This window comes from Marmota flaviventris, chromosome 10, assembly GCF_047511675.1.
Source record: "Marmota flaviventris isolate mMarFla1 chromosome 10, mMarFla1.hap1, whole genome shotgun sequence".
Lineage (NCBI taxonomy): Eukaryota > Metazoa > Chordata > Mammalia > Rodentia > Sciuridae > Marmota > Marmota flaviventris.
This window is the reverse complement of record NC_092507.1, coordinates 86,592,097-86,619,436: the sequence shown is the minus strand read 5'-3', so window position 1 is coordinate 86,619,436 and position 27,340 is coordinate 86,592,097. Positions and strand designations below refer to the sequence as shown.

The 27,340-nt window shown below is 45.8% G+C and overlaps 1 protein-coding gene and 1 pseudogene across 1 annotated transcript; both read right to left on the bottom strand.

The window, feature by feature from the left end:
- Window positions 1–27,340, bottom strand: part of LOC139707388 (rho GTPase-activating protein 29-like) — a 99,500-nt pseudogene that overhangs the window by 8,453 nt on the left and 63,707 nt on the right.
- On the bottom strand, window positions 4,959–7,597 carry LOC139707329 (PRAME family member 12-like). Its single transcript, XM_071618530.1, has 3 exons — window positions 7,311–7,597; window positions 6,351–6,932; window positions 4,959–5,532 (listed from the first exon to the last, which is right to left on the bottom strand). The coding sequence occupies exons 1-3, from the start codon at window positions 7,595–7,597 to the stop codon at window positions 4,959–4,961; spliced, it is 1,443 nt and encodes a 480-aa protein (XP_071474631.1).

The following is a 27,340-nucleotide window of genomic DNA, read 5'->3' as shown; positions in this document are numbered from 1 at the left end:
TGTCTGTTCACTTGCTCCATCATTTCTACTAAATGTTGGGGCTCTGCTCACCATTTCAATCCATATCAGCTATTACCGTATTTCTTAATAATGTCTTACATTCTTGGTCATGACCTCTGGTTTGAGAATTTCTGCCATGACTTCTCACCTCTGACTCCCATCAGGGTGAAGGCAAATGACCATGACTTCACTCTGAGTTTCCACTGGGTTGTCGACAGAGACTTCTCTTTTTCAGGCTGTGCCTGATTCATACTAGAGGGCTCTGGAGGCTGTGCGTGGTAGACTTTCAGGTTCATTTTCAACTGGAAATACATAGGTTTAGGCCATTTTTATGTTAAGGCCATCCTTACAGCTAGCCTGGACCACAGCTTGGAGCCCCCACAGAAATCCTGATTAGGAACTGCTGCCAAGTGACATAGCACATTTGGGGCACAGGTCACACCTTAGGCATTAACCCCAAACCACATCAGGAGGCAGAAAAATACATTTGACATTTTCAAACCTATCAACTGATGGTGGACCCTGCCTTACTTGGAGACTCCCATGTTGGATGGGGAATTCCTTGACACAGGAAGGGCTTTCATTCAGAGGCCAAATAAACTACACCTCAGCTACAAATGAAAACTAACACATATTACCTATTTATATATGTGTGTATACACCATCCCTAACTTATTCTCCTACCCCTGAATAGTCATACTGGCCTCCCTCACCAGAGTTCTTGATTGTTCAGAGAAGGGGAACATGATGGAGATGTAGAGACTGCTCTGTAGCTCTGGGGTTGGGTGTTACCTGTCGGGCTGGGACAGCCCACCTATTGCTTTATTTGGTGAATCATATTCTATGGAAAAGTCTTTGGGTATCCCCCATAGAAAAATAAAACCACACACTCACTCTCTCCTTCCAGTGTGGAAGCAGCACTCTTAAGATCTCAGAACTGGCCTGTCCTTGCATTTCAAAATTGTTTCTGTGCTGTCTGGTTTCTTCGTGTAACTCACAGCCAGCTTTCTGCAGGACGGGAACACAGCATATCATCCAGTGCAGGCCACAAGTGAGAGTACAGGCTCTTGAAAGGGCTGGGTCTAATGGGAAGTCAGCACTGTTTATATTTTATTTTGAGACAAGGTCTCACTAAGTTGTTTAGGCCCCTGCTAAGTTGCTGAGGATAGCTTTCAATTTGCAATCCTCCTGCCTCACTTTCCTGAGGGATTACAGGCATAAAGCAGTGTCCCTGGCTTATATAACAGGCATATTTAAACGTTCAAATAAATAATAGGAAAGTTAAAAACAAAATGGTGAGTGTTAAGCATGGCCACAGTAAGAGGTTAAGGAATGCACAAAACCAGGAGAAGAAAACTAAGGCAACTAAAGCAGATGTTACAAGGAAAAAGATGGAATCCATAGTACTTGTATCAGAGCAGAGGGAGGTTCTGTTCTGTTCAGCTTAAAATGCTCTTTGGTAACTGTAAAAATATTCTAATTCCCAGAGGAAGCCCAAAGAAAAAAACAAAAATGACAGCATATTGACAAATGACAAAGAAGAAAATCCAAACTTATCCCAGAAGAAAACAGAAACAGACTAGAGAGTAAGGGAGGAAAACAGAGAAAAAGATCTAAGGAGAAATCAGAAAAAGAAACTAAAAACAAATAAGACCAGTCAGAAATAATTCTGTATCTTTCAATCAAAAACCTTGAATGTAAAGGTATTAAACTCCCCAATTATAAAATGTAAAGTGACTGAATGGATTTTCTTTTTTTAATGGAATCAGTCACCTGCTGTCTACAAGAAAGGCACTTCACCTCAGGACACACACAGAGTGACAGTGAAGGGATGGAAAAGATATTCCACAGGAAGAAAACCAAACTAGAGCAGGAATGGCTAGACTCCTGTCAGATAAAATAGACTACGATTAAAACACAATAAAAAGAGACAAGATGATCACATGAAGATAAAGGGGTCAATTCAGCAACATGAGACAGAAGTTGTACACATACATTGAAACCTGAGCACCCACATGTGTAAAAAGATATACAGGAAAGTAAAAGAAGAAGTCGACTACAACACAATAAGAACAGTGGGGGCTTTAACTCCCATTATCAGCACTGGATAGATCATCTCTGCACACAGTAGACGTTTACAGACCATCCCAACTAACCACTGCAGAGCAAACATCCTTCTCAAGAGCACACATTCTCCATTTATTCTCAAAATAAATCTCCATAAATTTAATAAGAATGGAATCCATAGCAGGGGGAACACCTGGACAATTACTAAGCATGGGAATTCTTCAGCGTGTTCCCCAACAACCAATGGGTCATTGAAGAGATCAAAACATTGTCATGTATGGGAGAAATAAGAAAAATAAATAAAAATAAAAAAAGAAAGTGTAAAATGCCTGCAGACCAATGAACAGGGCCACACAAGATATTCAAACCTCTGGACACAGCAAAAGCAATTATAACTGGGAAGTCCTCAGCAAGAAAGAGCTTCATTGGAAAATAGATCTCCAATAAATGGCCCAATATTGCATCTCAAGGGACTGGAAAAAATAAGGATGGGTCATGCCTCAGTAAATAAATTTGGGAGAAGGAATAAAATCATCAAGCTTCTCGAATAGCTGGGATCCCAGGCATGTGCCACTGCAACCAGCTTTTCATACTTGTTTGTTATTGTTTTGGGGACAAGGTAGTGAACCCAAGGGTGCCACACCAGTGAGCCCCCATCCCCAGGTAGGATTTTGAAACAGTATCTCACAACCTTGCTTACAACCTCCCTAAGTTGCTGAGGCTGGCTTTGAACTCACCATCCTCCTGCCTCACCTCCTGAGCTGCTGGAACTACAGCTGAGCACCACCAAGCCAGCTTTTCCAGTTGTTTTTGGAAGAGAATCTTTCAGGACATCAATTTGACCCACCTGTCCAGACCAATTAAAGAATGCATTCCATTGTTTTCATGTGGGTTGTGGTTCTTTCTTTTTGAATATTTCTAACAGATAGACAGCTGTATTCCAATTAAACCTTCCCAATGTGGTCACATCATTGTTGGATTTATTTATTTGTTTACTTATCTCTGTGATGCCTTGGATGGAACCCAGGCCCTTCCACATGCTAGCAAGTGCTCCACCACTGAGAAATGTCCCCAGCTCCCTGAGTTAGCTTTGATGAAGTTCACTCGTTTCTCTAGAATAGCATGGTTTCTGGGTTTCTAAATTGTGGAGGTAAAATTGGCCAGTGTTAAGGAAGGGGCTGTAGAGTCTTTGGATACAGGTGCACAAAGGACTCTGCATCTTTCAGTGGCCAAGGAGTGAAACCCAGTCCCCACTTCCTCACCCGGCCACCCTTACAAACCCGGTCCTGTTTGTTATGACATCCTACAGTTGTGTGCTCGCTCACAGCACAAATGAACCTAGAGTCAAAAGATGAGGAACTCAAAGAGAGGTGAGTGCTTTATCCCCAGGCATCTGAGAAAACAAAGTGCCCTCACAATCCTTCCAGTGTTCAAGGGGTCTGGAGGCACCAGAATATCTTCAAGTCCCTTTTTAGTCATGATAACGCTTAAAAGAACACATGATGACAGATCTCATTATGCAGATCTTCCTTGACTTTATTTGATCCTAGAATCCAACAAAATGAATGCCATTCAGAACCTTCCGCCTGCCCCACTCGTGAAAGCTAGACTTAGAGCCCGAGCAAAGGAAGTGCCATAAAGAGGGAGCGAGGCACAAAGATCACTCTGTGGGTGACAGAGATGCGGGCTGTGCTTCGCCCTGACTCTGCTACCAGTTCCAAGAGTGAGCTGCAGTCTGCTTACACATCAAAGTGGGTTCCAGTTCACTGTGTGTGGAGAATTATTCAAGCCATAATTAAAACACGTCCACAGGCAGCTTTAGAATACCTCAAATGAAGACTGGGTGGACCTTGTTCTCATCCTTGGATGAGAAACTAAGGCTAAGGTCACTGTACAACCCCATCAGCCCAGTCCTCAGCGGAGGGAAGTGTTAGAGGAAGATCTCTCAGTTATGTGCTACCCGACCCCCCACCAGAGCTTGCAATTGATTCAGTTTCATTTTGAAATATTTACAAGTGTTTTCTACCTATATGATTCTACTATTTTGCTGAAAGGGGATTTGGGTCCTTCAAGGGGCACCAAAGGTTTAACTGTGGACAGACTACCTAGGTGGATGACAGGCAAAGTTTGGTGAGGCCCAGAGGCTCTGATCAATGTGCAGCATGGACACCTCCTGCAGCACTGGGAGTGGGACGATGAGTCCTGTCTTATGCACAGATGCCCTTGCCCAGCACTCCCAGAGACCAGGACCTGAGTTTTCTGGGTCTACATGGAGAACCACGAGGAAGAACCAGCATTGAATGTCTGGGTGGCACTGAGGTCCACTGAGGTTTTCTTGCAATGGCTCATGTTCAGTGCCAACATAGAATGTTCCAATCCACCTGTGTAAACCTGCATGTGTTAAGCCACAGACTAGCCACATATCATGACCAGATTTCAGTTTGATACCTTGGATTTTTGGGGCTGAACCTCATTGTTCACCAAGAACCCCATGCCTTCTTTCTCCATCAGGACCTGGAGAATCCCAAGGTTTCATTAGAAAGCCAGGTAAATCCAGTGCAGAGGACGTCAGAAGACTAACCTTGAGATTCTGTTCATTTCTGACGATTTATGGACCAGCCATGAAAGAAAGTAGCATCTTCCTGTGCCCATCAAGCCTGAATTTCAATCTAGAAATCCAGGTCCCTATGTATGTCTCTATAGAGACACATGTCCGGAAGGTCCTATCCTCGGGGGGCTTCCCTCCAATGGAGCCCCCTGCTGTGCTTTCCTTTCCCCATCCACTCTTTAGGCAATGTCTGAAATGGTGGGCTCTGTGTTCCCTCTAAGGTGACCTTTCATCCTGGTTATACCTACAATTGCCTAGAAGTACACTTTTGAAACACACCCAACTAGGCAGCTGTTGGACAGGAGCAGTGAATGAGACCCTGGTTATACATGAACTTGGAGCCACAACGACGACAGGGGACAGTAGAGAACACAAGGATGTTTGGCTGCCTAAAGTCCCTCACTATTGCTGTCAGCTCAGCACAGAGTTGGGAACATCTGCCTGGGTGGATGGTACCCCGGGCATCATAGCTCTCCAGAGGGGCAGGGTACAGCTCTATGCTCAACTGGCTCAGCCTGGCAGTGTGAAGCAGCAGGTCCCTCAGGGTTGACATAGAGAGGCGGTTCCCATGGATGCTCATGATCACAAGCTGGGAGCAGCGGCTCAGGGCAGGCAGGAGGGCCTGGAGCTGGGAGTCAGTGATCCCGCAGGCTTCCAGGTCGAGGCTGTTCAGGGTGGTTGCAGTGCGGTCCAGCAGGATTTGGAGGGGCTCCAGACTGAAATCGGTCAGTTTGATGCCCCTCAGTTCCAGGTGTCTGAGCTGTCTGGCGTTTGGATATCGGGAAAGATAATTCCAGTCAGAATCGGACAGTGGGCAATTGGTTATTGAGAGGGTCTCCAGGGGCGTCTTCAGGTGCCTAAGGAAAAACCAGATAGTTAGTGCTGAGGAGCAATGTCATGGAGGCAGAAGACAAATTGGCCCAAACCCAAAGTCACCCTGGTGATCTGACAATGGTCCACACTTAGGATGCTGCCTTTTGCAGAATCTGGTCATTCACCTCACCCCATGTCAGGGTGACCCTTTCACCACATCTCCTGTGATGAGTCCGCATCTCGGTGTCCCCTCCTCTCTGCCAAGCAGAAAGTCACAGGTCTGGCCACAGGAGGTCATGGGGAGTCATGTATGAAGGACACATTTGAACAGGATGTAAAAAATCCACTGGGGTGAACCCTCTGAGAGGCTCACACCCTATATCCTCAGCAAGATTTCCACCCCTGCTCCTGACCCTTACACCCAGGATCACTACCTGGAGTTCAGAACAGCCTTCCCCAGGTGGGTATAGAGGCAGGTCCTCTGCTCCCAGCTGGGGAGCACAGAGCTTCCCTGATGACAGGTGTCAGTGTGGGGGCTTCCCTCCTTCCAAGCCCTCTTCTCTACCCGCTTTCCACCACCTTCACTGGACAGGCATCCCACGGAGGGAACATCAATCCCATCCCTAGCTCCTGTCCCTCCCAACTGGATTCCCAGCATGATGGCACTTCCCAGACTATGGGCCCTCCTTTAGGAGTTTGCTCCAACACACGTTATGCAAACTAGCTTCAGAATCCAATAGGAACAAAAGGATGGGTTATTTACCTTCCAGTGTCTTATTAACCATGAGAGTGTCAGTGGCTGGTAGGTGCAAATTTCCTGTAACTGGTCTGCAGAGGGTGCTCACCCCCCCCCGTTACTCACCTCAGCACCTGTTCCAGGTGGCCCTCGAGGAGGAAGACAGCATTGGCACAGAACTTCCGCAGGCAGTCCATCCTGAGGAACTGCGAGGTGAGCTGGGCGAGCAGCTGCTCCTGCTCCTCTTGGGAGGTGTAGGCAGGCACATAGACCTGGGAGACAAGCAGCTTCCTCAGGTTCCTCATCTGGCCCAAGAAAGGAGCACAAGCAGCCAAGGTGGAGGGCGCCCAGGCGCAGTGCACTTCCACCTTCTGGACAGAGTCCAGCTGCAGCAGTCTCAGGACCTTCCTGGTGTGACGGGTGGGTTTCCCAAAGATCTTCAGCCTATTGCAACACAGGTGCAGCCTGTCCCTTCTCTGTCTGACCCACAGGAACAAGTGTGTCAGGAATTCATCCAGGGATCTTTTTCTGAGGCTCAAGTCTATGAAAACCTTGAAGGGTGGCTTAGCTGCCATTGCTGGACCAAGTTTTAATGTTCGATTCTTCTTAATGTCCTCTGGTGAGCAGGCATCAAACACGGCTCCAGACCACATCCTCCAGAAGTTCTGGGGAACATCCCGCAAATCCAGCACCTGCAGTTTCCACCTCCTGCGGGGACGACAGCAGAGTCTCAGCCCCGAGGCCCCTTCCTTCACCTCTCAGCTGCGGCCCCCTGCTCCACCTCTTCCTTCTGTCTCACTTTTCTCCATCCACTTCCCTCCAATCCAGCCTGGTGCCCCCACATGTACAGACTGAGGCAGGGGCAGTTACTGCCTCCTTCATGGGTCACCACAGCTGCCACAAGCACCTCCACATCTGGAAGCCTTTCCCAGATGGGGCTCAGCATGGCCAAGGCCTCTCCACCCCTCCTTGCTGGCAGCTCAGGAAGCCTGTGGTGCACAATTCAGCACCCACTCTCCCTGCCTATTCCCATTCCTTCCCTGGCACTGAGGGTGCTCCCTTCCAGGCCACCTAGGTCCCCCTCACCTCGGGTGATCCTGCTGGGCAAGCAGCATGTCCAGCCCATCCAGGGCCACTTGGATCATCTCAAGCTGTGGCTTCCTCATCAGGGCCCCCAGGGGCAGGCGGGTGAAGGGCCAGGCCTGTACCATTTTCTTCAGGACCTCAGTGTGTCCCCTGCTGAAGGCCTCCACAAAGAGTGGTGGGAAGAGCTCTATGGGCAGGTCCTCCAGATCCAGGACAGCCCTGGACTTGTTGCTTAGCAGGCTGTGCCCTGCCAGCTCCAGCAGCGTGGGTGGGGACTGGATGCTCATCCTGGGGAGTCTGAAAGAAGAAAAATGCTGGCAAATGGTCCAGGGAAAAGGTCACTATCCCATCCATTGCCAGCCTCTGGGAAGGGGGTACTGGGAAGTCTATAAGCACACCTCACCCTTATGGGGGAAAGCTTTGGATTATTATTTTGTCCTTTTAAAAGGGGAATTGGAGTGTCATGTGACCTAAACAGTAGGCCCCTAGATTCAACAACTATATGGCTGGAAATGGACTTGCCCTCATATGGATGACATTCGTTTTAATTTTTTTTAAATGAGCATTTATAAAACATGTGCCCATATTATAAAACACTTGGATATTACAACAGAGCCTCATGGATATCTGTTACACATGTGACATTCTGCCATCTTAGGGGGATGTTGAAGAGAACAAACAGATCAGAACAGAGTCTGTGAACTGTTCCATGAGATCATTTGAAGCTTTTGGTTTAATTTGTTTAAACAAATTATAAAAGTACAAAACCCACCTAGGCCACACAGTACACTCTTTTAGGGGCCGATATTGGCGACTGAATTTAGGACACTCAACCACTGAGCCACTTCCCTAACCCTATTTTGTATTTGAGATGGAGACAGGGTCTTACTGATTTGTGTAGCATTTCGTGTTCTGAAGCTGGCTTTGGGCTCTAGCCCTCCTGCCTCCTCAACCTTTGAGTTGGCGGGATTATTGGTGTGTGCCACCACACCCAGCCAAAGAGTATAATTTATAGGCACACAATATAAATATTTCCATCATCAGAAAATAGAATTGCAATCAATTAGATTGAAATAGGAATCCAATCTCCTTGGTGAAGAAAGTGGCTGGGGCTCGAACTGGGCTTGATCCTCAGCAGCACATAAAAATTAAAAAATGGTGGCCTGGGGATATACCTCTGTTATTAGAGTGCTTGCCTCACATGTACAAGGCCCTGGGTTCAATCACCATACCAACAAATAAATACATAGATAAATAAATAAATTATATTTTCCATATATATCTTAAAAAACAAACAAAAAAATAAAACATATCAATAAAAGTTGGGCGTGGAGCCTACAACTATAATCCCAGGGGCTCTGGGGACTGACACAGGAGGATCAAGGGATCAAGGCCAGCCTCAGCAAGAGCAGGTGCTAAGCAACTCAGTGAGACCCTGTCTCTAAATAAGATAAAAAACAGGCCTGGGGATGTGGCTCAGAGGTAGAGTGCTCCTGAGTTCATATACCCGGTATTGAAAAAAAAAAAAAAAAGAGAAGAAAGAAAAGAAAAAAAAAGGAATTTGAAAGTGACATAAACTAAAATGGAAATCCTAATATTCAGCATAAAGGCAAAACCACACTGAGAGGCAAAATCGAAGGCCTGAGTTGGTTCATGAGAAAAGACAGGAACAAAATTATTCCTGAATCCACACAGGTGAGGAGGGAAGGCGCTGTTCCTTAGGCCAGTGAGGGACTTACAGGATCTGGCCAGGTGTGCAGGTGCTCTGAGCTTCAGCAGGTCAGGATGTGTCTCCTTAGGCTGCAAGACTCTTGTGCTTCTCTTGTGGCTCTGCAGAAGATTTTATGGACCTCTCTGGCCACGCCCCCACCTCCATCTGATTGACCAGCATCCAATCAGAAAGCAGTATGTGATCACCTTCCCCAGTCTCCGCCCACTTAATCATGATGGGATTTTCTTCCTTGCATTAGTTCATTGAATCTGATGGTCATGCAAGAGCAGCAGAATCGGAAGATGTGAGAGTCAATGATACCTTTGTCCATGCACTCCCCACCGTGGACTCAATTTTGTCCATATGTGACCTTCCTGTTTCTACTGTGAGATGAAAAAGTATTTAATCCCTAATGTAAGAAAAACATTACTGGAAAATACCTTTCTACAGAGATCTGAGCCAAATCAAAATTATTTGAAAAAAAAATAATTTTCAATAATATTTTGAAAATTCCAGAGAGAAAACAGCTTTTGGAAGACAGTAGTGTCATCCACAAAGATTACAGAATGGAAACCATGTTTCCAACAGTCACACAAGTGTCAAGTTAACTTGCAGCAAATATGAGCACACTAGGGAGGCAGAGGACACGGGAAGGTAGAATCAGTCTTCTAGACTTAGGGCAAAATTTCTTCTGTCTCTTTGTACTGGGGATGAAACACATTGGCTCTCTTCCACTGAGCCACATCCCCATCCCTTTTTATTTTTTTGCTTTTATTTGGAGGCAAAGTCTCACTAAATTGCTTAGGTCCTCCCTAAGTTGCTGAGGCTGGCCTCAAACTTACCATCCCCCTTCCTCAAGTCTCCTGAGTTGCTGTGATTACAGGCACAGGCCACCATGCCCCATCAGACTTGGGAAAGTCTGAAAGCCACTGAGGGTGGAAGCGGTGGGCAACTTGGGATGTTGGAGAGAAAGACACAGGGTTGGACAGCAGGTGTCCTTGACTTCAGGGAGGCCACCAATTAAAGAGCCTTCTTCAGAATCAGGGACTTCCCCAGAGAACATCTCCCAGAAAACCTTGGCCACAGTCACTTTCCAAGGCCTTTAGCCAGGGAGAAGAACAGAAGCAAAGGAAACTTTCAAGAGTCTGAGTAAAATGAAATTCTAAAATTGAGGAAGGAGAGACAGAAAGAGATGGAATGCTTGGATGAGCCATGTGAGGTGAGCACTTCCAGGGAACCTGTAGAAGGAATGGTTTGATGGGTGGCTGTTAGACAATTGCATTTCTGTTTTTTCAGTCTGTCTTTGTTTTAGTCAGCTTTATGGTGCTGTGACTAAAAGACCCAACGACAACAACTACAGAGGAGGAAATGTTTATTTGGGTGGCTTGGTTTCAGCGGCCTCTATCCAGAGACAGCACCTCCAAGTTGAGACTGAACATCATGGTAGAAGTGTGTGGCAGAGGGAAGAGGCTCACATTACCAGAAAGCAGAGAGAGAGAGAGAGAGAGAGAGAGCGAGAGAGATAGAGAGAGAGAGGGCCACTTGCAGATACAAACTCTACACCCATATTCACACCCCAAAGATAAGCTTCCTCCAACCACAGCCCACCTGCCCTCATTATCCCCCAGATAATACCACCAGGGATTAATTCACTGGCTAGATTAAGGCTATAAACCAATCATTTCTCGTCCAAAAACATTGTCACATGTGGGCTGTTGGGAGACACAGCATCTAAACCGTGATGGTCTTTTGGGGTATCTTGCTGGAAAATATCACTGCTCACATCACATAATCATATGTTAGTTAAATAATTACAATTGGCTAAGGTTATATTTGGTTTCTGTTTCACGTAATAACTTGCCACAAATGAAACACATTTAATTTCATGTGTGTGTGCAGCCATATAGGATTAAGGCTACATCCAACAGGGTCTCTGGTTTTTATGCTCTACAATATTTGAAATCTACTCTCTGATTTAATTTTAAGTTTCTCTGGAATTTGTCTGTGTGTCATCAGCTGAAAGGGTGACTTCATGCCACAGCCCTGACTTCTCTCATTACCCCTGACTTGGTGCACAAGGCAGGACAAAATTACAGTCAACCTATGTCACAACAGACACTGGCTCTCCAAAGGACAAGTGTAGTCAAACATAATGGGGCAGGAATGCAGGACACTTAAAGAAAGATGAGTCAGAGCTCCATCCAGGAGGCAAAGAAAGACAGGGTGTCAAAGGCAGCTTTGAATCAATTATCACTGGCTCCACAGATTCAGTACCAAGGGTGGCCTCAGTTCAAGGAAAATAGGTGGTGACTGGCCAGGTGTCCTCTTAGAAAATTTGAGGGGTGACGTTTTGGTTGGATTTGATGTACAGCTCATGTTGGGGCTGACTGGTTTGTGATAGTTCCTGCCATTCAGGCAGGGCTGCCCAGGGACCTTCCCTTCGCAGCACCCTGCTTCCCCTTCCTCAGGATTTGACACAGTTACTACCTGTTGATTTGAGCACCATTTATGTTTCCCCCTTGGGATGAAGATTTTTTTTTCCTCTGGATGTATCACATAATGGTTAGGGTTTGATTCTATCTCAGTGCCAGGATAGACTTTTCCTGTTTGGTCCAGTCCCCCATTGGAGGGAATTAACAGATGACTAGGAATCAGTGTTGAAACACATTGAGCCATATTTGAACAACAAGGTGGGTTTGGAGGGAGTGGCTCTCAGAGTCCCTCCACCAGGAAATCACTGTTAAATTCAATTTTGCTCATTCATTAGGCCTTGGGTATCTCATCTCCAACCTGCAGCCTTTACTATTCTATGAAGAGTTAGACTTTTGCAGAAATTTTATGAGTACAGGTGATCATATTTGAAAAAAAAAATATTTAGGCCTTGAATTTATGTATTTTTATTTTTTATTTTTTGACACTGAGGATTGAACCTAGAAGAGCTTTACCACTGAGCTACATCCTCAGCTTCTTCTCATTTTTATTAATTAATTATTTAGTTAATTATATTTTTCATGTATTCAGTTTGGGTACCAAGGTTTGAACCCAGGGGAACTACACCACTGAGTTACATCTGGAGCCCTTTTTTTTAAGTTTTTTTTTTTTTTTTGAGACAGGTTCTCACTAAATTACTGAGACAGGCCTTGAATTTGAGATCCTTCTGCCTTAGCCTGCTAAATAGATGGTGTTATGGGGCGTCCCTCCAGAAAGCACTCTAAGTCTGAATTTCAAATCAAAAGAGAGCTTTACTTACCTGACTAGGGACTGTCACCCACCACAGAGTCTCAAGCTCTGTGAGAGGAGAGCAGCTTCCTGATCCATCCAAAGACATTATAAGCACAAAATCCACAAATCAGTGACTTGCTTATCCTCATGTAAGCTAGCCAATTATAGAAATTAAAACATTAATAAGTGGGGCCTCTGGGCTCTAGGCAGGATCAAAATTGTCCAGTCAGCAAGCCAGCACATTAGCCTTGCATTTCAGTTGAGCACGGTCCTGGGTTCAAGCAGGTGCTAGACAGTCACTTCGTGAATTTGGGTGGGGGTCATCGGTATGAGAATCTACTTCAAAGTCATGTAGACGCACAATAGCATCAAATCCAGGATATAGCTCTCCACGACCAACAGTGCATCCTGAGTAGGGTACAATTTGTGGGGTACAAAGTACAGAAATGCAATTTTTTTTAAAATAAGAAAACAGCTGTCATTTCAGTTTCTCAGAAACAGCTCTTATAACAGTCTTTCACAGGATGCAGCAAAATGCAGTCTAAGGCCTGCCTATGAGAGTTCTTGCTTTATAATTGTCTTAACTCACTTTTCAAGATTTTATATTCATCATCTGTATTTTTTACTAATCTGGAACCCATAACTGACAATCTTATTGATTGCATTTATCAATTACACACCACAGCAGATGGGATTAAAAGTGTTCACCACCACACCCTGTTTTGAATTCCAATTTTGGAAAGATAGAGCATTTGCCTAGCATGCATGAGGCCCTGAGTTTGATCCCTAGCAACAATAAATAAATAAATAAATAAATAAATAAATAAATAAATAAATAAATAAATAAATACATAAATAGATAGCTATATAGACAGACAGATAGATAGATGATAGACCTGTGTTCAAGTAAACTTGTTAGTGGTTTTTGTCTTCTTAATCAATTAATCTGAATTTAGTTATGTTCAGGGCAATAATCCAAATGATAACTCTTTTTTTTTTTTTTGAGAGAGAGAGAGAGAGAGAATTTTTTAATATTTATGTTTTTAGATTTTGGCGGACACAACATCTTTATTTGTACATGATGCTGAGGATCGAACCCAGGGCCGCGTCCATGCCAGGTGAGCACTCTACCGCTTGAGCCACATCCCCATCCAAATGATAACTATTGATGCTAAACATTTAGAATCATCATGGTTAAAAATCTTTTGGGAATTTACGATAACCAGTTATTAACAAGGTGATTTGATTGGCATACATTTTAATATAGTGTCCAGAATTATGTCTAAAAACATATGAGATTTTTTATGAATTTTTGCCATTTTAAAGCAAATATTAATAACATATATAAATAAATATCACTTGAAAAAGTTATGTTATATTTGACAGGACTTCCCATCATATCAAATTAGGCTATTTGCCTTAATGTCTCTCTTCTAGAAATCCCTTGAGCAAATATGGAGTTCTCGAGAACATCCCAATGTTAGCTCAAGGTCAAATGCCAATATAGACTTTGATCATAGACAAGTTAGTCAATAATCTCAAAAGGTTTAAAGCACTTAATGAAACCTGTGGTCCCAGATCATTATAAAAGATAAGTCATTTAACCAGAGTGATGAAAGATATTTAAAGTGAATACAGAAGTTATGTCCTATGAAATAATACTTCAACTTTTAACAGAGATGATTCAGTTTTGCTTTTCCCATGTAATCAATGAAGTTGATAAAACCAACTTGAAGCCTAAAAGCTTACTCTCCCCTCCTCCAATACTGCGCATTGAACTAGGGGCTAACTGCCCAGTTCTCTTTGGTTTATTTTGAAATAGGCTTTCCAAATGGCCAAGTCTGGCCTGAATCTTGCCATCCTCCTTCCTCAGGCTCCTGAGAATCTGGAATTACAGGCATGGCCCACCTCACCTTCCTTAAAAGAGCAGCTGTTTGAGAGATGTTCAACTGGAACATTCCACGTGGAAGCCATTACTGTTTTTAATTGTCTTCGGAATCATTGCCCACCAGTTTCAAAATGTGCTTGATAATGAACCATCATAGACTCCCCTGCAGTGCAGAAGAAAGGCTCTCCTGGAGATTCTTGGAATTTGCAGGTCCCATTCTGTGTTTTATTAATCTCTTGAGAGCCAATGATAAAAATCCTATGATCTTCTTTGGAACGTTAGTGTTGGGAAAAGTATAAACGGCAGCCATACCCCAGAGAAAAAAACCCCAACATGGCGCCTAAGCACCTCTTCTTTCTACCTTCTTCTTTCCTGCAGTGGCGCGAAAAGTTCCCGCCTGTGTGAACTCTCCCGCTGGCGCCAATTTCAAACCTCACTGGTGTGGAACCTTAGCCCCAGTGAGAACTAATTCCTGGGCTCCGGAGCTGATATCTGAAAGAACTTGCCAATAAATGTGTTGCCTGCCATTTATCTAAACCCTACCATCTCCCCCTTAGTTCTATATAAGCACACTGCTTTTTGCAATAAAATTGGAATTCTCCCGGCGAAGTGTCTTTGCGTGGGGAATTCTTTCATTCTGGTGCCGTGACTCGGATATGGGTGAGCTCTTTCCAACAAGAGCCCTGTCCCCGCTCCGCGGAGACACTCCGCCCTGGTCCGCTCTTTTCAGACTCCGGCTGCCTGCACTCAACACACTGATCTGGCGTGGTAAGGATCCCCTGACCCCGGCTCGCCAACTCCCTTCGAGCTATCGCTGGATTTGTGACTGTGATCTTCCGGCACACTCCAGACGCCCGGTGGGGGAGAGGGAATCCACCCCACTAAGACCTTTACTGGTTGAAGTGGACCCTCTGGTGATCCATTTCCCTTTGGGGCGTGAGGCTTCTGAGTTTACTTGAGAGGCTCTGTGGTTTTTTTCCCTCCTCCGCTGCTGCTGCCGCTGCCGGCTAAGAGTTGCTGTTTCCTGCGGGGCTGCTGTGTCTGGCTGAAGCTGCCTCTCTGCTCGGGAAAACTGAACTCCCAGCCTGGAACTGCGTTCTGCCAGAGCCGGAGTTCTGTTTTCATTACTGACTTCTTCCACTGCGGTCGAAAACTTTCCTGACGTCAGGTTGCCCGTGGCTCCGACCCCATTGGGTCTCACAGATCGCACTTCACTGGTGACGACCAGGTAGTGCCCTCTGTATTTCCTCGTGACGGCTGGTCATTTTGGGGACGCCCACCTGACCCCCGTTCGCCCTGGGCTTCCTGGAAGCTGGTGCAGCCCGGGTTTTCCCTTTGTCTCTCTTGCTTACTCTTATTCTCTCTCTCTCTCTCTCTCTCTCTCTCTCTCTTCCATCTTTCCCTGTGACTATGGGCACCTCTTCGTCTATACCTGAAGCCTCACCTCTCAAATGTTTAATAAAAAATCTGGCCACATTCTCCCTCACACCAGACATCAAGCCCAAACTTCTAATCAAATTCTGTACCCAAGATTGGCCTACATATCCACTGGATAATGGCAATCATTGGCCTCCAGAAGGCTCCTTAGATCCAAACCTCCTCCGGGACCTTTTTAACTATTGCCAGAGTCTGAAAAAGTGGAGGGAGATTCCCTGCGTTGAAGGTTTTAGCCTTCTCGCACAGCACCCTGCTCTCTGCTCCTCCTGCCCTCCCTCTCAGGTCCTTCTTGCTTGCAAACCCCTCTCTTCCCCTACTTCTACTCCTGACTTCGCAGATTCTTCCTCATTTGACCCAGCAGATGAACCCCCACCTTATCCCCCAGCCCCATCTGCCCCTTCTCTCCCACTATACCCTCCTCTTCCTCTGCCTGATTCCACAGATCCTCAGCCTTCCGTTTCATCCCCCTCCTCTCCACCCTGTTCTGCCAGCTCCACCTCCTCCTCCTCCACAGAGACACTCCCTTCCCCTCCCTCTCCTTCCTGTCCACCGTCTGCCTCTTTCAGTCCTCCTGTTACCAGGTCTAAGGGACTCCTTCCCACCCCCAAGACAATCGCACCCCTTCGTGAGGTAGCTGGTCCCGAGGGTGTCATCAGAGTCCACGTGCCCTTCTCCATATCGGACATTACTCAGCTAGAGAGGAAATTAGGCTCATTCACCACTGACCCCACCACTTACATTCGGGAGTTTCAATGGGTCCTACAAGCATATAGCCTCACTCATCATGACATCTACATGCTCTTGGCCAATACACTTCTCCCCGAGGAAAGGCGACGGGTCTGGGAGCTAGCCCAAGCCCATGCTGATGAAAATCATAGGACCAATCCTAACCACCCCACGGGCCCTCATGCTGTCCCAGAGCAGGATCCCCTATGGGATTACAACACCCCTGAAGGCTTACAGTCTCGTGACCTTTTTACATCCTGCCTCTTGGCGGGCCTAAAAAAGGCCACGCAAGGCTGTTAACTTTCAAAAGGTGCAGGAGGTCATTCAAAGGAAGGAGGAAACACCTTCAGAATTCCTGGATAGACTAACCAAGGCTCTTCAACAGTACACAAACCTTGACCCAGAAACCCCTGTTGGCCGTCATGTCTTAATGACATATTTTCTGGCCCAAAGCTACCCTGACATTAAAGCCAAGCTTAAAAAGCTTGAACAGGGCCCTGCTAGTCCTCAGACCGAAATCCTCGCTGTCGCTTTCAAGGTCTTTCATGGTAGAGAAGATGAAAGTGAACGCCGTAGGCAGAGAGCTGAAAATGCCAAATTCCAAATGTTGGCCCAGGTCATTCAGAGAAGGTCATCACCACGCCATCCTAGTAAGGCACCCCCTGGAGCTTGCTTCAAATGTGGTAAGGAGGGACATTGGGCCAGGGATTGTCCTTCGCCAAGGACACCCTCCAACCCCTGCCCAAAATGCCATCAAAGGGGACACTGGGGGGCAGACTGCCCAACAACCCAGAAGGGAGGTTGGTCAGCTGCCCGGCAACCCCAGCCTCTCCTGGGCTTGGCAGAGGAGGATTGACGGAGCCCTGGGCCTTCCCTCCCGACTATTACCATCAAAAAGCAAGAGCCTAGGATCACCTTCCTGGTGGATGGATGCTTCATTACCTTCCTCTTGGATACTGGTGCCGCTTTTTTGGTCCTGAGGAAGTATTGGGGTCCTAACACACCCTCAAAAACTCCTATTGTCGGGGTAGGATGTAAACAGATTTTCCCTCGAACCCCCCCCCCTTATCATGTTATATGCAGGGATCCCTTTTGTCCTTCACACACTCCTTTCTCGTTATGAGCCATTGCCTCATTCCCCTTCTGGGAAGGGACATACTCTCACTATTGAAAGTCACCATTCACATATCACCCCACACCTCTCCTACCTCTCATTTCCTCATGATGTTCCTAGGGGCAGATACACCTCCTTCACACACTCTTCCACAACTATCTAAACCAGTTAACCCTGAGGTTTGGGACACAACTACACCCTCTATGGCTAAATGCAGTCCTATTCATATTGTCTTACGGGACCCTTCAAGATATATTAGTCAACCACAATATCCACTCACAACCACAGCCCTCCTCGGATTAGAACCCATCATCCAGGATTTATTACGAAAGGGGTATCTTAGGCCTACACACTCTCCTTTCAACACCCCCATTCTGGCAGTTAAGAAACCTAATGGGTCCTACAGGCTGGTTCAAGACCTTCGCCTTGTCAACTCCTCTGTGGTCCCCATCCACCCGCTAGTGCCCAACCCTTACACCCTCCTCTCTCAGATCCCTGCTACTACTACCCACTTCTTGGTCCTAGATTTAAAAGATGCATTCTTTTCTATTCCATTGTCCTCAGAATCTCAGGATATCTTTGCTTTTACGTGGACTGACCCTCACACCCGCCATTCTCGTCAGCTTACCTGGACTGTCCTCCCACAGGGATTCAGGGATAGCCCCCATCTCTTTGGCCAAGTTCTTGCCCAGGACCTCACATCCTTTCACCCCACCTGTCCTGACTCTACTGTCCTTCAATATGTCGATGACCTTCTTCTATGTAGTCCCTCTTGGGAACACTCTCAAACCCACACCGCCCAGCTTCTCAATTTCCTAGCAGATAAGGGATATAGGGTGTCTCCCCACAAGGCTCAGGTTTCCCAGTCTTCTGTCACCTATCTTGGTTTTCGTCTTACACCTGGGAAAAAGGAAATAACACTGAATAGGAGGCAACTCCTCTCTAATCTTCCAGTGCCCCATACGAAAGCCGAAATACTATCATTCCTAGGACTAGCAGGTTATTTTAGGGCCTGGATCCCAAATTATTCTCTTCTAGCCAAACCCCTGTATGACCTAGCAAAGGGACCCCCTAGTGAATCTCTTGCCTCCTCCCCCAACTACCACTTCCGCAGGCTTCAGCAACTCCTCCTAAAGGCACCCGCCCTTCACCTTCCTGATCTTTCAAGACCATTTCATCTATATGTCCATGAAAAAGGGGGACAAACACTTGGGGTCTTAGGTCAAAACTATGGGCCTACATTTGCACCTGTGGCATATTTGTCCAAACAACTAGACCCTACCATCCGTGGGTGGGCCCCTTGCTTAAGAGCTCTGGCTGCTGGACAAATTTTACACAAAGAAGCCTCTAAGCTGACTTTTGGGGCCCCTTTAACTATCCACTCCCCACATGACTTGAAGGATCTTTTAGCTTATAAGGGCCTTCAAACCCTTCCTCCATCCAGAGTTCTGTCGCTCCTCACTTCCTTTCTGGAAAACCCTAATATTACTTTCCTCCCCTGCTCTGCACTGAACCCTGCCTCACTGCTCCCAATGACTCCCACGTCTAACACACCAACTCATAATTGCTTGGAAAACTTAGATGATTTCCTCCCCTGTCATTCTTCCATTTCTGAGGGACCACTCACCAAGCCTGACCTTATCTGGTTCACTGACGGCAGTTCCTTTAGGCAGAATGGCACTCATTACTCTGGATACGCTATAGTTTCAGCCACTGAGATTATAGAGGCCAAAGCTCTGCCTTCAGGAACTACCAACCAGCAGGCTGAACTTATAGCAGCCACTCGTGCCTGCCTTCTAGCACAAGGCAAATCCCTCACCCTTTATACTGACTCAAAATATGTCTTCCATATCTTATTATCCCATGCTGCAATATGGAAGGAGCGAGGCCTACTTACCACCAAAGGTAATGCGATCACTAATTCGGCTCTTATAACCAATCTGATAGAGGCCTCCCACTTACCCACCCAGTTGGGAGTTGTCCATTGTAGGTCCCATCAGAAGGACGGCTCTCTCATCACTGAGGGCAATGCCAAAGCTGACCAGGTGGCACGAATAGCTGCTACCACTTCCAATTATGGCCCCCCTGGAGGACATATAATGGCCACTTTAGACAGCTCATCTGAAGCCCCTACTTCTTCCAGTAAGAACAAGGATCTTTTCAAGTTCCTTCATACTCTATTCCATTCCAATTCTCAGTCTTTAACCCTCTTTTTCACAGAGCTTCTTCTCCCTCACCCCCTCTGACAAAGCCATGCTCCAAAATATAGCCTCTAATTGTCAGATCTGTCAGAGGACCAACCCTCATACTCCTTTAAGGCCCAAACCCTTCCCTTCCCACCAAGCCCGGGGACACATTCCCGCTGCTGACTGGCAGGTAGACTTCACCAACATGCCCACAGTACGGCGCACTAAATACCTCCTTGTCTTTGTGGACACTTTCTCTGGTTGGGTTGAGGCATTTCCCACTTCCAATAAAAAGGCTTCCACTATAGCTTCAATCTTACTGACAGACATCATCCCCAGGTTTGGTATGCCCACTTCCTTACAATCTGACAATGGCCCTGAGTTTATTTCTAGGATCACACAAAAGGTCTCTCAAGCCCTCTCCTTCAAGTGGCATTTCCACTGTCCATATCGCCCCCAGGCTTCAGGGAAAGTGGAAAGGGTAAATCGTACTCTAAAGGAAGTCCTTACCAAATTGACAATGGAATTAAACTTAGACTGGGTCAAACTCCTTCCCTTGGCTTTGCTTCGAATCAGAGCTCTCCCTAAGAAACCATCTTTACTGTCTCCCTTTGAGATAATGTATGGAAGACCTCTTATACCCCCTGGGCTGGTCATTTCACAAGGACCTCTCACCCGAGATTTGTCTTTGCCTCTCTTGTTTCATCTCCGCTCGGAACTCTGGAAATATCAGGACTGGCTTCTTCCGGACCCAGTCTCCTCTCCAAACACTCCTCCCTTAACACCTGGGAGTCTAGTCTATTATAACACCCCAGAGGAGAAAGGGCCTCTTGCCCCAAAATGGGAAGGCCCCTATCCTGTCATTCTCTGTACCCCCACTGCCCCAAACTCTCCTTACCAGACAACCGTCTCACTCCCTGGATTCACATTTCTAGGTTGAAGCCATATCACCAGGAGGCCCCACCTGCTGACGACAGGACCACCCCAGAGGAACTCAAAGAATCACCTCCTGAACCTCCCCTTTACTCCTGCTCTCCACACCCATCTCACCCCTTTAAGTTGCGGCTCACACAGTGTTCTCCACAGCCCAATTCCTCTTAAAGAAGGCACAATGAGCTCTCCCAACACCCTAGTCTTCTCTCTCTGCTTGTTTTTTGTGCTCTGCTTATTTTCTGTGCTCTGTCGGGACTGGCCTTTACCCTCCTCTCCTACCATGTATTTATTCACTCTTCGGGAACGATACTCAGAACATGGCATGCAGAAGGTCTGCGCAGTGGATGCAACTACTTGCTTCATCCACAACTGCACCTCTATTTCCCTAAAATTGTCACCTTCAAGGACCTTCGTCCCTGGTAGCTGGAACTGGCCTTTCATTTGCTTCCTTTTTGATCAAACCAAAGACTATTGTCATTGGTGGCCTGAGATATATAATGGGTGCCCCTATTGGTCATGCAGGTTCCATGATGAACGTGGTAGCTATTCTTACCACTCACTTGGTTACCCTGAAGGGTGGACTTCTAGTTACCTAAAGTGGCATAAAGGCTCTTCATCTGATAACAATGGATGGTATACTTTAGATATACCTGAGCCCAAGGCCAAACGTTGGGACTATGTTGAGTTTGCTGTCTATGCTCAGACAACCTCAGCCAGACCCACAGGGTGGATGACTGTTGGCCGCACCCTGATTACGCCACCTAAAGCAACCATCCAGGTAGTCGAACACATCAAGGAGTCAGAATCAAAACTTCGAGATCTTATCCATAGCCCATCCAAAGAAGATTCAGAGCCTTCAACCCCCTTAGGCTCCCCTCCCACATGGCTCAATTTGCTACAACAAACTCTTCGATTATTAAACTCCACCCCTCTCTCTGTGCCTACTTCTCAGTGCTTTCTCTGTGCTTCACTTAGTCGTCCACTTCTAGCAGCAGTCCCATTAGCGGCAGGAAATATTTCAGCAAAAACTTACAATTTCTCTAAGAAAGGACAACCCCTACATGTGACACATATCCCACTGTGGGAAAGTTATTCCACCAATACTTCATTTCCTTTCATCTGTTTCCACCTGCCAACAATGAATCCTTTACCCATTTGTTCCTTGAGCTATAGCACCCCATTGAGCCCTGCGTTTATGCAACCTGGACATTTCCTCTGGTGTAACGGGTCTTTAAGTACCTCAACAATCAATGTCTCTGGCACCTGTTTCTTGGTTACTGTAGTTCCTCAGCTGTCTTTGTATACTCCCACCAAATTCCAGCAGCTGGCCCTACCTTCCCGCACCCGTAGGGCAGTCTTTCTGCCGGTTCTGGTAGGCCTCACTTTAACAACCTCAGTGGCAAGTCTCGGACTCTCTGGTGGAGCTATAGGTCATGCTCTGTGGGCATCCAATGACCTGCAACAAAAACTGCAGGAAGCACTCGATACCACTGCTGAGTCTCTGGGCTCCTTACAGCGGCAGGTTACTTCATTGGCACAAGTGGCTTTACAAAACTGAAGGGCAACTGATCTTCTCACTGCAGAAAAAGGGGGTACATGCCTGTTCCTCAGAGAGGAATGTTGCTACTATGTTAATGAGTCTGGGCTAATAGAAAAAAATGTTGTTAAATTGCAGGAATTATCGACCCAACTGCTCAAACCCACCTCCTCTAATCCCATAACGGGGTTCTTCCAATCCTCTCTTGCCACGTACTTACTACCTATCTTGGGGCCCCTTATTGGGATGCTCCTTTTTTGTGCTCTCTTGCCCTGCATAATGAAGTTCCTTCAAACCCAATTGCAAAAAATTTCTAATCAAACTTTCAACCAGCTTCTGCTTAGGCACTACCAGCCTCTGATGACCGATGAACCCCCAACATCTCCAAGAGAACAGTTCACTCAGTGCTGAAGCTCACTACCAGGCATGATGGAATGCAACGGACATCAGACAGCAGGAGACAACGAGCTCGGAGAACCTCTTAATCTGCCATCCTGGATTCATGAGTCTTTATGTCCTTCTAAGCTTCCTCATGGCCCTTGGCCTCTTCTCTGTCAGTCCCCCAACATGGAACTTCTGCCAAAAATTGACCTTTGCTTTAATTTTTATCTTCATTCTGTTTTTATTCGCTCTGATCTTCTTCAGGTGCTGGTGACGCCATGTCCAGGCAACGCTTCCAGTATTTCCTAGAGTCTCTGTTACAGGACCAGTGGCTGATACCAACAATCTCCTCCATCCAGGACTGGTTCGATGCCATCGACAACTTGTGGCTTCAGGGAACTTTCACAGACTTCACCCCTACGGAAGTAGCTGTCTATAGCCACTGGGTTTTATTTCTGGCTGCCATGATATCCCCAGACCTGCCCCCCCCCCCAGCATTCCTCCACTTCCCTTTCTAGGCCCCACAGCGCCCCCACACAGCAGGAAGCAGCCGGATCTGACCAACGAAATCCCACTTCCTAAGAAAATAAAAAGGGAGGAATGTTGGGAAAAGTATAAACGGCAGCCATACCCCAGAGAAAAAAACCCCAACATGGCGCCTAAGCACCTCTTCTTCCTACCTTCTTCTTTCCTGCAGTGGCGCGAAAAGTTCCCGCCCGTGTGAACTCTCCTGCTGGCGCCAATTTCAAACCTCGCTGGCGTGGAACCTTAGCCCCAATGAGAACTAATTCCTGGGCTCCGGAGCTGATATCTGAAAGAACTTGCCAATAAACGGGTTGCCTGCCATTTATCTAAACCCTACCATCTCCCCCTTAGTTCTATATAAGCACACTGCTTTTTGCAATAAAATTGGAATTCTCCCGGCGAAGTGTCTTTGCGTGGGGAATTCTTTCAGTTAGGAGTTTAGAAGCCATTTTTTGGTGTAATGTTGTGGTTTTGGCGGAGTCTTCCTGAAAGTCTATTATCAAACTATCAAGCTCAAGGACCTTCTCCTGCATGGTCCACTGCCCTCCAGTTTTATGAGGATTTGGTACATAAATTTCATTTTGATTCTGCAGTCTTTCACAGTAGCATCATCAGCTGGGACATTGTGATCACAGAATATTCTAAGCCTTTACATGGTCAGTATTGGCTCCTTTGAGTTGTCTGAATCTGATGGCAATCACTTGGCATGCATGAGGCTGCTGGACTCTGTGTGTGTGTGTGTGTAGTTCCTGGGATTTTTGTACCTGGGGCAGTTTACTACTGAGCAACACCCCCAACACTTTTTATATTTATATTTGAGACAGGGTCTGACTATGTTGACCAGGGTCGCTTGGAATCATTGATACTCCTGCCTCAGCATCCCAAGTTACAGGGACTGTAAGTGTGCACCTCAGTACCTGGCCATAGAGCATTTAAAAACCTCAAGAGATTACATTGCACATGGGAGAAAGTGCCATATCTAAAAAGACACATTTTTCTTTGATCTTGTGGTTGAATAGATATTATTGATCCCTAAGAACTAATACATAATCATCTTTAATACTAGTTTACCTTATTGAAGAGTAAAGGCTTTCAAATATAGAACCTTTCTGTGCCGCAGTACGGCTGCAGCAAAATAACCGGCGGGGGGGGGGGGGGGGGTGACGAACAACATGTGTATGTTGATACAGCAGGAAAGGGAGCCCTTTATTGTAGGACAACAGAGGTATTTATACATTCCACACAGCTTATCCTTATTAGCATAAACTAGATACAGCAGTCAACCAATAAGAAATCTCCACATTTAATGGCTCCCTGGTGTTACTTCACAAACCACTCCCTCTGGCAAAATGCCAGGGGCCATCCAGACTTGTTTACAGACTCTAACATTTGCCAGGTGCCATCCTGACTTGTTTACAGAACTTAACATTTCCCCCTTTTGTTTGATTTAAATAACGACCATAGTGGTTTTTACATAAGCACCATAAATAATCTGCTACAAGCAGAAGGGGAGGATACAAAATGCCACAATACCAAGCCAATTGATGGCTCCATGCAAGAAGCCCTTGGAAAAATTATACCAGCAATGACACCATTAGCAAAGATACTGAGTTACAATTTGTTGTAGATTACAGTTTGTTGTCTCAGTCCAGGTAAAGCAGTGTCTCAATAGATTAACTCACAGTCCAGGTAAATCACATTCCAGGTAATTTCTGCAGGCAGCTAGCTTAAATCACAGTCCAGGTAAGTTCTGCAGGAAGCTAGCTTGAATCAGATTCCAGGTAAGTTCTGAAGGCAGCTAGCTTGATCCGAAGTCTCGTCCCGTTCTCAGCAACACTGGAAATTCTTCCACCTTCGTCTTCACTGGCACTTGGATGAAGGTAAGAACTCCAGATGGCTAAAGAAAATCCTGTAGTATTCCAGCAGGCACTAAGAAAACAAACTTGTGAACAATTTAGTACATTATCTCAAGGTTTTTTACATTTGAAACAGGCCTTAATGGTTGTAGTTACTGGCCTTGGAAATGATCAAACTTCACGGGGGCATCTTGTGCCTGCAGTGTCCCGGGCAGCCCCAGATTGCCCCGGGGAGAGTCCGGGACTCAATCTGCTTCTGGGCACAGGGAGCAAGAGACTGCAAGACTGTGCCTCCAGGTCAGGTCTAGATTTGGGCTTCTGGCAGTGGAAGAGCCAGCTGCTGCTGCTTGGAAAGCACTTGCTGCGCTGTGACTCACTCGCACACGTGGCAGCAGCCGCAACAATTCACGCACCCTCTGGCAACGAAAAGTATTCAGTAATAGCATTTTGCTGCATTTTTTTTTCCTGATAATCCTTCTTCTTCTGAACTTTCTTTTTTCTTTCTGACTAGAGTTCCTGGGCTCTTATCAACACATGCCCTAACTGCTCTTGGTTCCACTGGGGTGCCTCTTTCCATTATCAATTTACTTAACATCCCTTCCATATTGTCATCACAAAGACAATACAACAATTCAAGACAAAACAAGACACAAACATTCTGTATCAATCTTCTCCATTTTCTCGAAATGGCCATTTTTCCTCTCGCCTTATCTGCCTAGGGACGAGCAGATTTGCTCTTGTCCTATCTATGGATGGGCAGCTTTTTTTCGTCATTTACCCCCAAGTGTCCCGGGGCTCCCCATATGGGCAACTATCTGCCGCAGTCTGGCTGCAGCAAACTAGCCTGGGGGGCGGGGTGACGAACAATTGTGTACACTGATACAGCAGGAGTGGGAGCCCTTTATTGTAGGACAGGAGCAGTATTTATACATTGCACAAAGCTTATCTAATTAATATAAACTAGATACAGCAGTCAAATAATAAGGAATCTCCACACTTAATGGCTCGCTGGTGTTACTTCATAAACCACTCCCTCTGGCAAAATGCCAGGCACCATCCTGACTTGTTTACAGAACTTAACATTAACCACTCCCTCTGGCAACATTCCAGGCGCTATCCTGACTTGTATACAGACCTTAACAGATAGACAGCTCTACTCCAATTAAACCTTCCCAATATGGTCACGTCATTATTCGATTTATTCCTTTGTTTACTTATCTCTGTGATGCCTTGCATGGCACCCAGGCCCTTCCACATGCTAGCAAATGCTCCACCATTGAGAAATGTCCCCAGCTCCCTGAGTTAGCTTTGATGAAGTTCACTTATTTCTCTAGAATAGCATGGTTTCTGGGTTTTCTAAATTGTGGAGGTAAAATTGGCCAGTGTTCCAGAGGGGGCTGTAGAGTCTTTGGATACAGGTGCACAAAGGACTCTGCATCTTTCAGAGGCCAAGTAGTGAAACCCAGTCCCCACTTCCTGACCCGGCCACCCTTACAAACCAGGTCCTCTTTTTTATGACATTCTACTGTTGTGTGCTCACTCAGAACACAAATTAACCTAGAATCAAAAGATACATTAGGCCTGAGATTTTGGGGATCATTTTTTTTTTTTTTTTTTTAATATTTTATTTTAAATTTTTAATTGCAGTTAAACCCAATACCTTTATTTATTTTTTATGGGGTGCTGAGGATTGAACCCAGGGCTTTGCAAGTGCTAGAGGAGTGCTCTACCACTGACACACAACCCCAGGCCCCCTCCATCATTTGTTACGAATAAGCCTGGCTTATTCTGACTAGAATGTACCTAGGATTAGACACTGCTATTGCTGCTGTCAGCACTGACTCTCACACCATGAAGACCACAAGGGGAGTGTGAATGTCACATGTCATCACACTTCACAAGTGACCTGCAAATGTAGGAAGGTAACCTTCATTTACTTGTACATTTTTTTCTAAGAATTCACTTTGGCAGACCTTATTTGTACCTAGAACTCAAGTGGGAAGTGAGTCTGAGAAATGTAATTTTATCTTTTCACTTTCCAAACAGGAGGGTGGAGTGGAATTGGAAGGGGTACCAGTAATGTACCCATAATGCAAGTTCTTTAAATGCAGGGGTAGTTTTGCTAATTATGTTTATATGTTTTGTATCCAGTTTGGGACCTGACATTAGTTGTCAGGTTGTCAAAAAATATTTCTTGAAATAATCTGAATTTATGACCCAATCCTAAGTTTTTTTTTTCTTTCTCAGGTGAAATAATAGAGATGTATAATATGTGCTAAAACTATTGGCTGCTAAAGATTTTAGAGTTCTGAAAATACTCTGGACTATGAGAAGGAAATAGCAGAAGGCACCAATACAAAGGGGTGGATGTGGGCAGAAATGAAAATAGCATACCAAACATTTAGAGAATACCTTGTAAGTTAAGTTGATTCAACTGCAAATAAAACTCAAAATGACAGTGGCTTAAATATGACAGGAGCTCATTGTTTCCTTAAAGACAGCAGGTAAACAGCC

Bases quoted from the DNA above. Each gene is read 5' to 3' on its own strand.
- LOC139707329 (XM_071618530.1), bottom strand. From the start codon at position 7,597: ATGAGCATCCAGTCCCCACCCACGCTGCTGGAGCTGGCAGGGCACAGC. The intron at 6,933-7,310 runs GTGAGGGGGACC...TCGTCCCCGCAG, and splicing joins GCCCAGCAGGATCACCCGAG to GAGGTGGAAACTGCAGGTGC. The intron at 5,533-6,350 runs GTGAGTAACGGG...GTTTTTCCTTAG, and splicing joins CACCTGGAACAGGTGCTGAG to GCACCTGAAGACGCCCCTGG.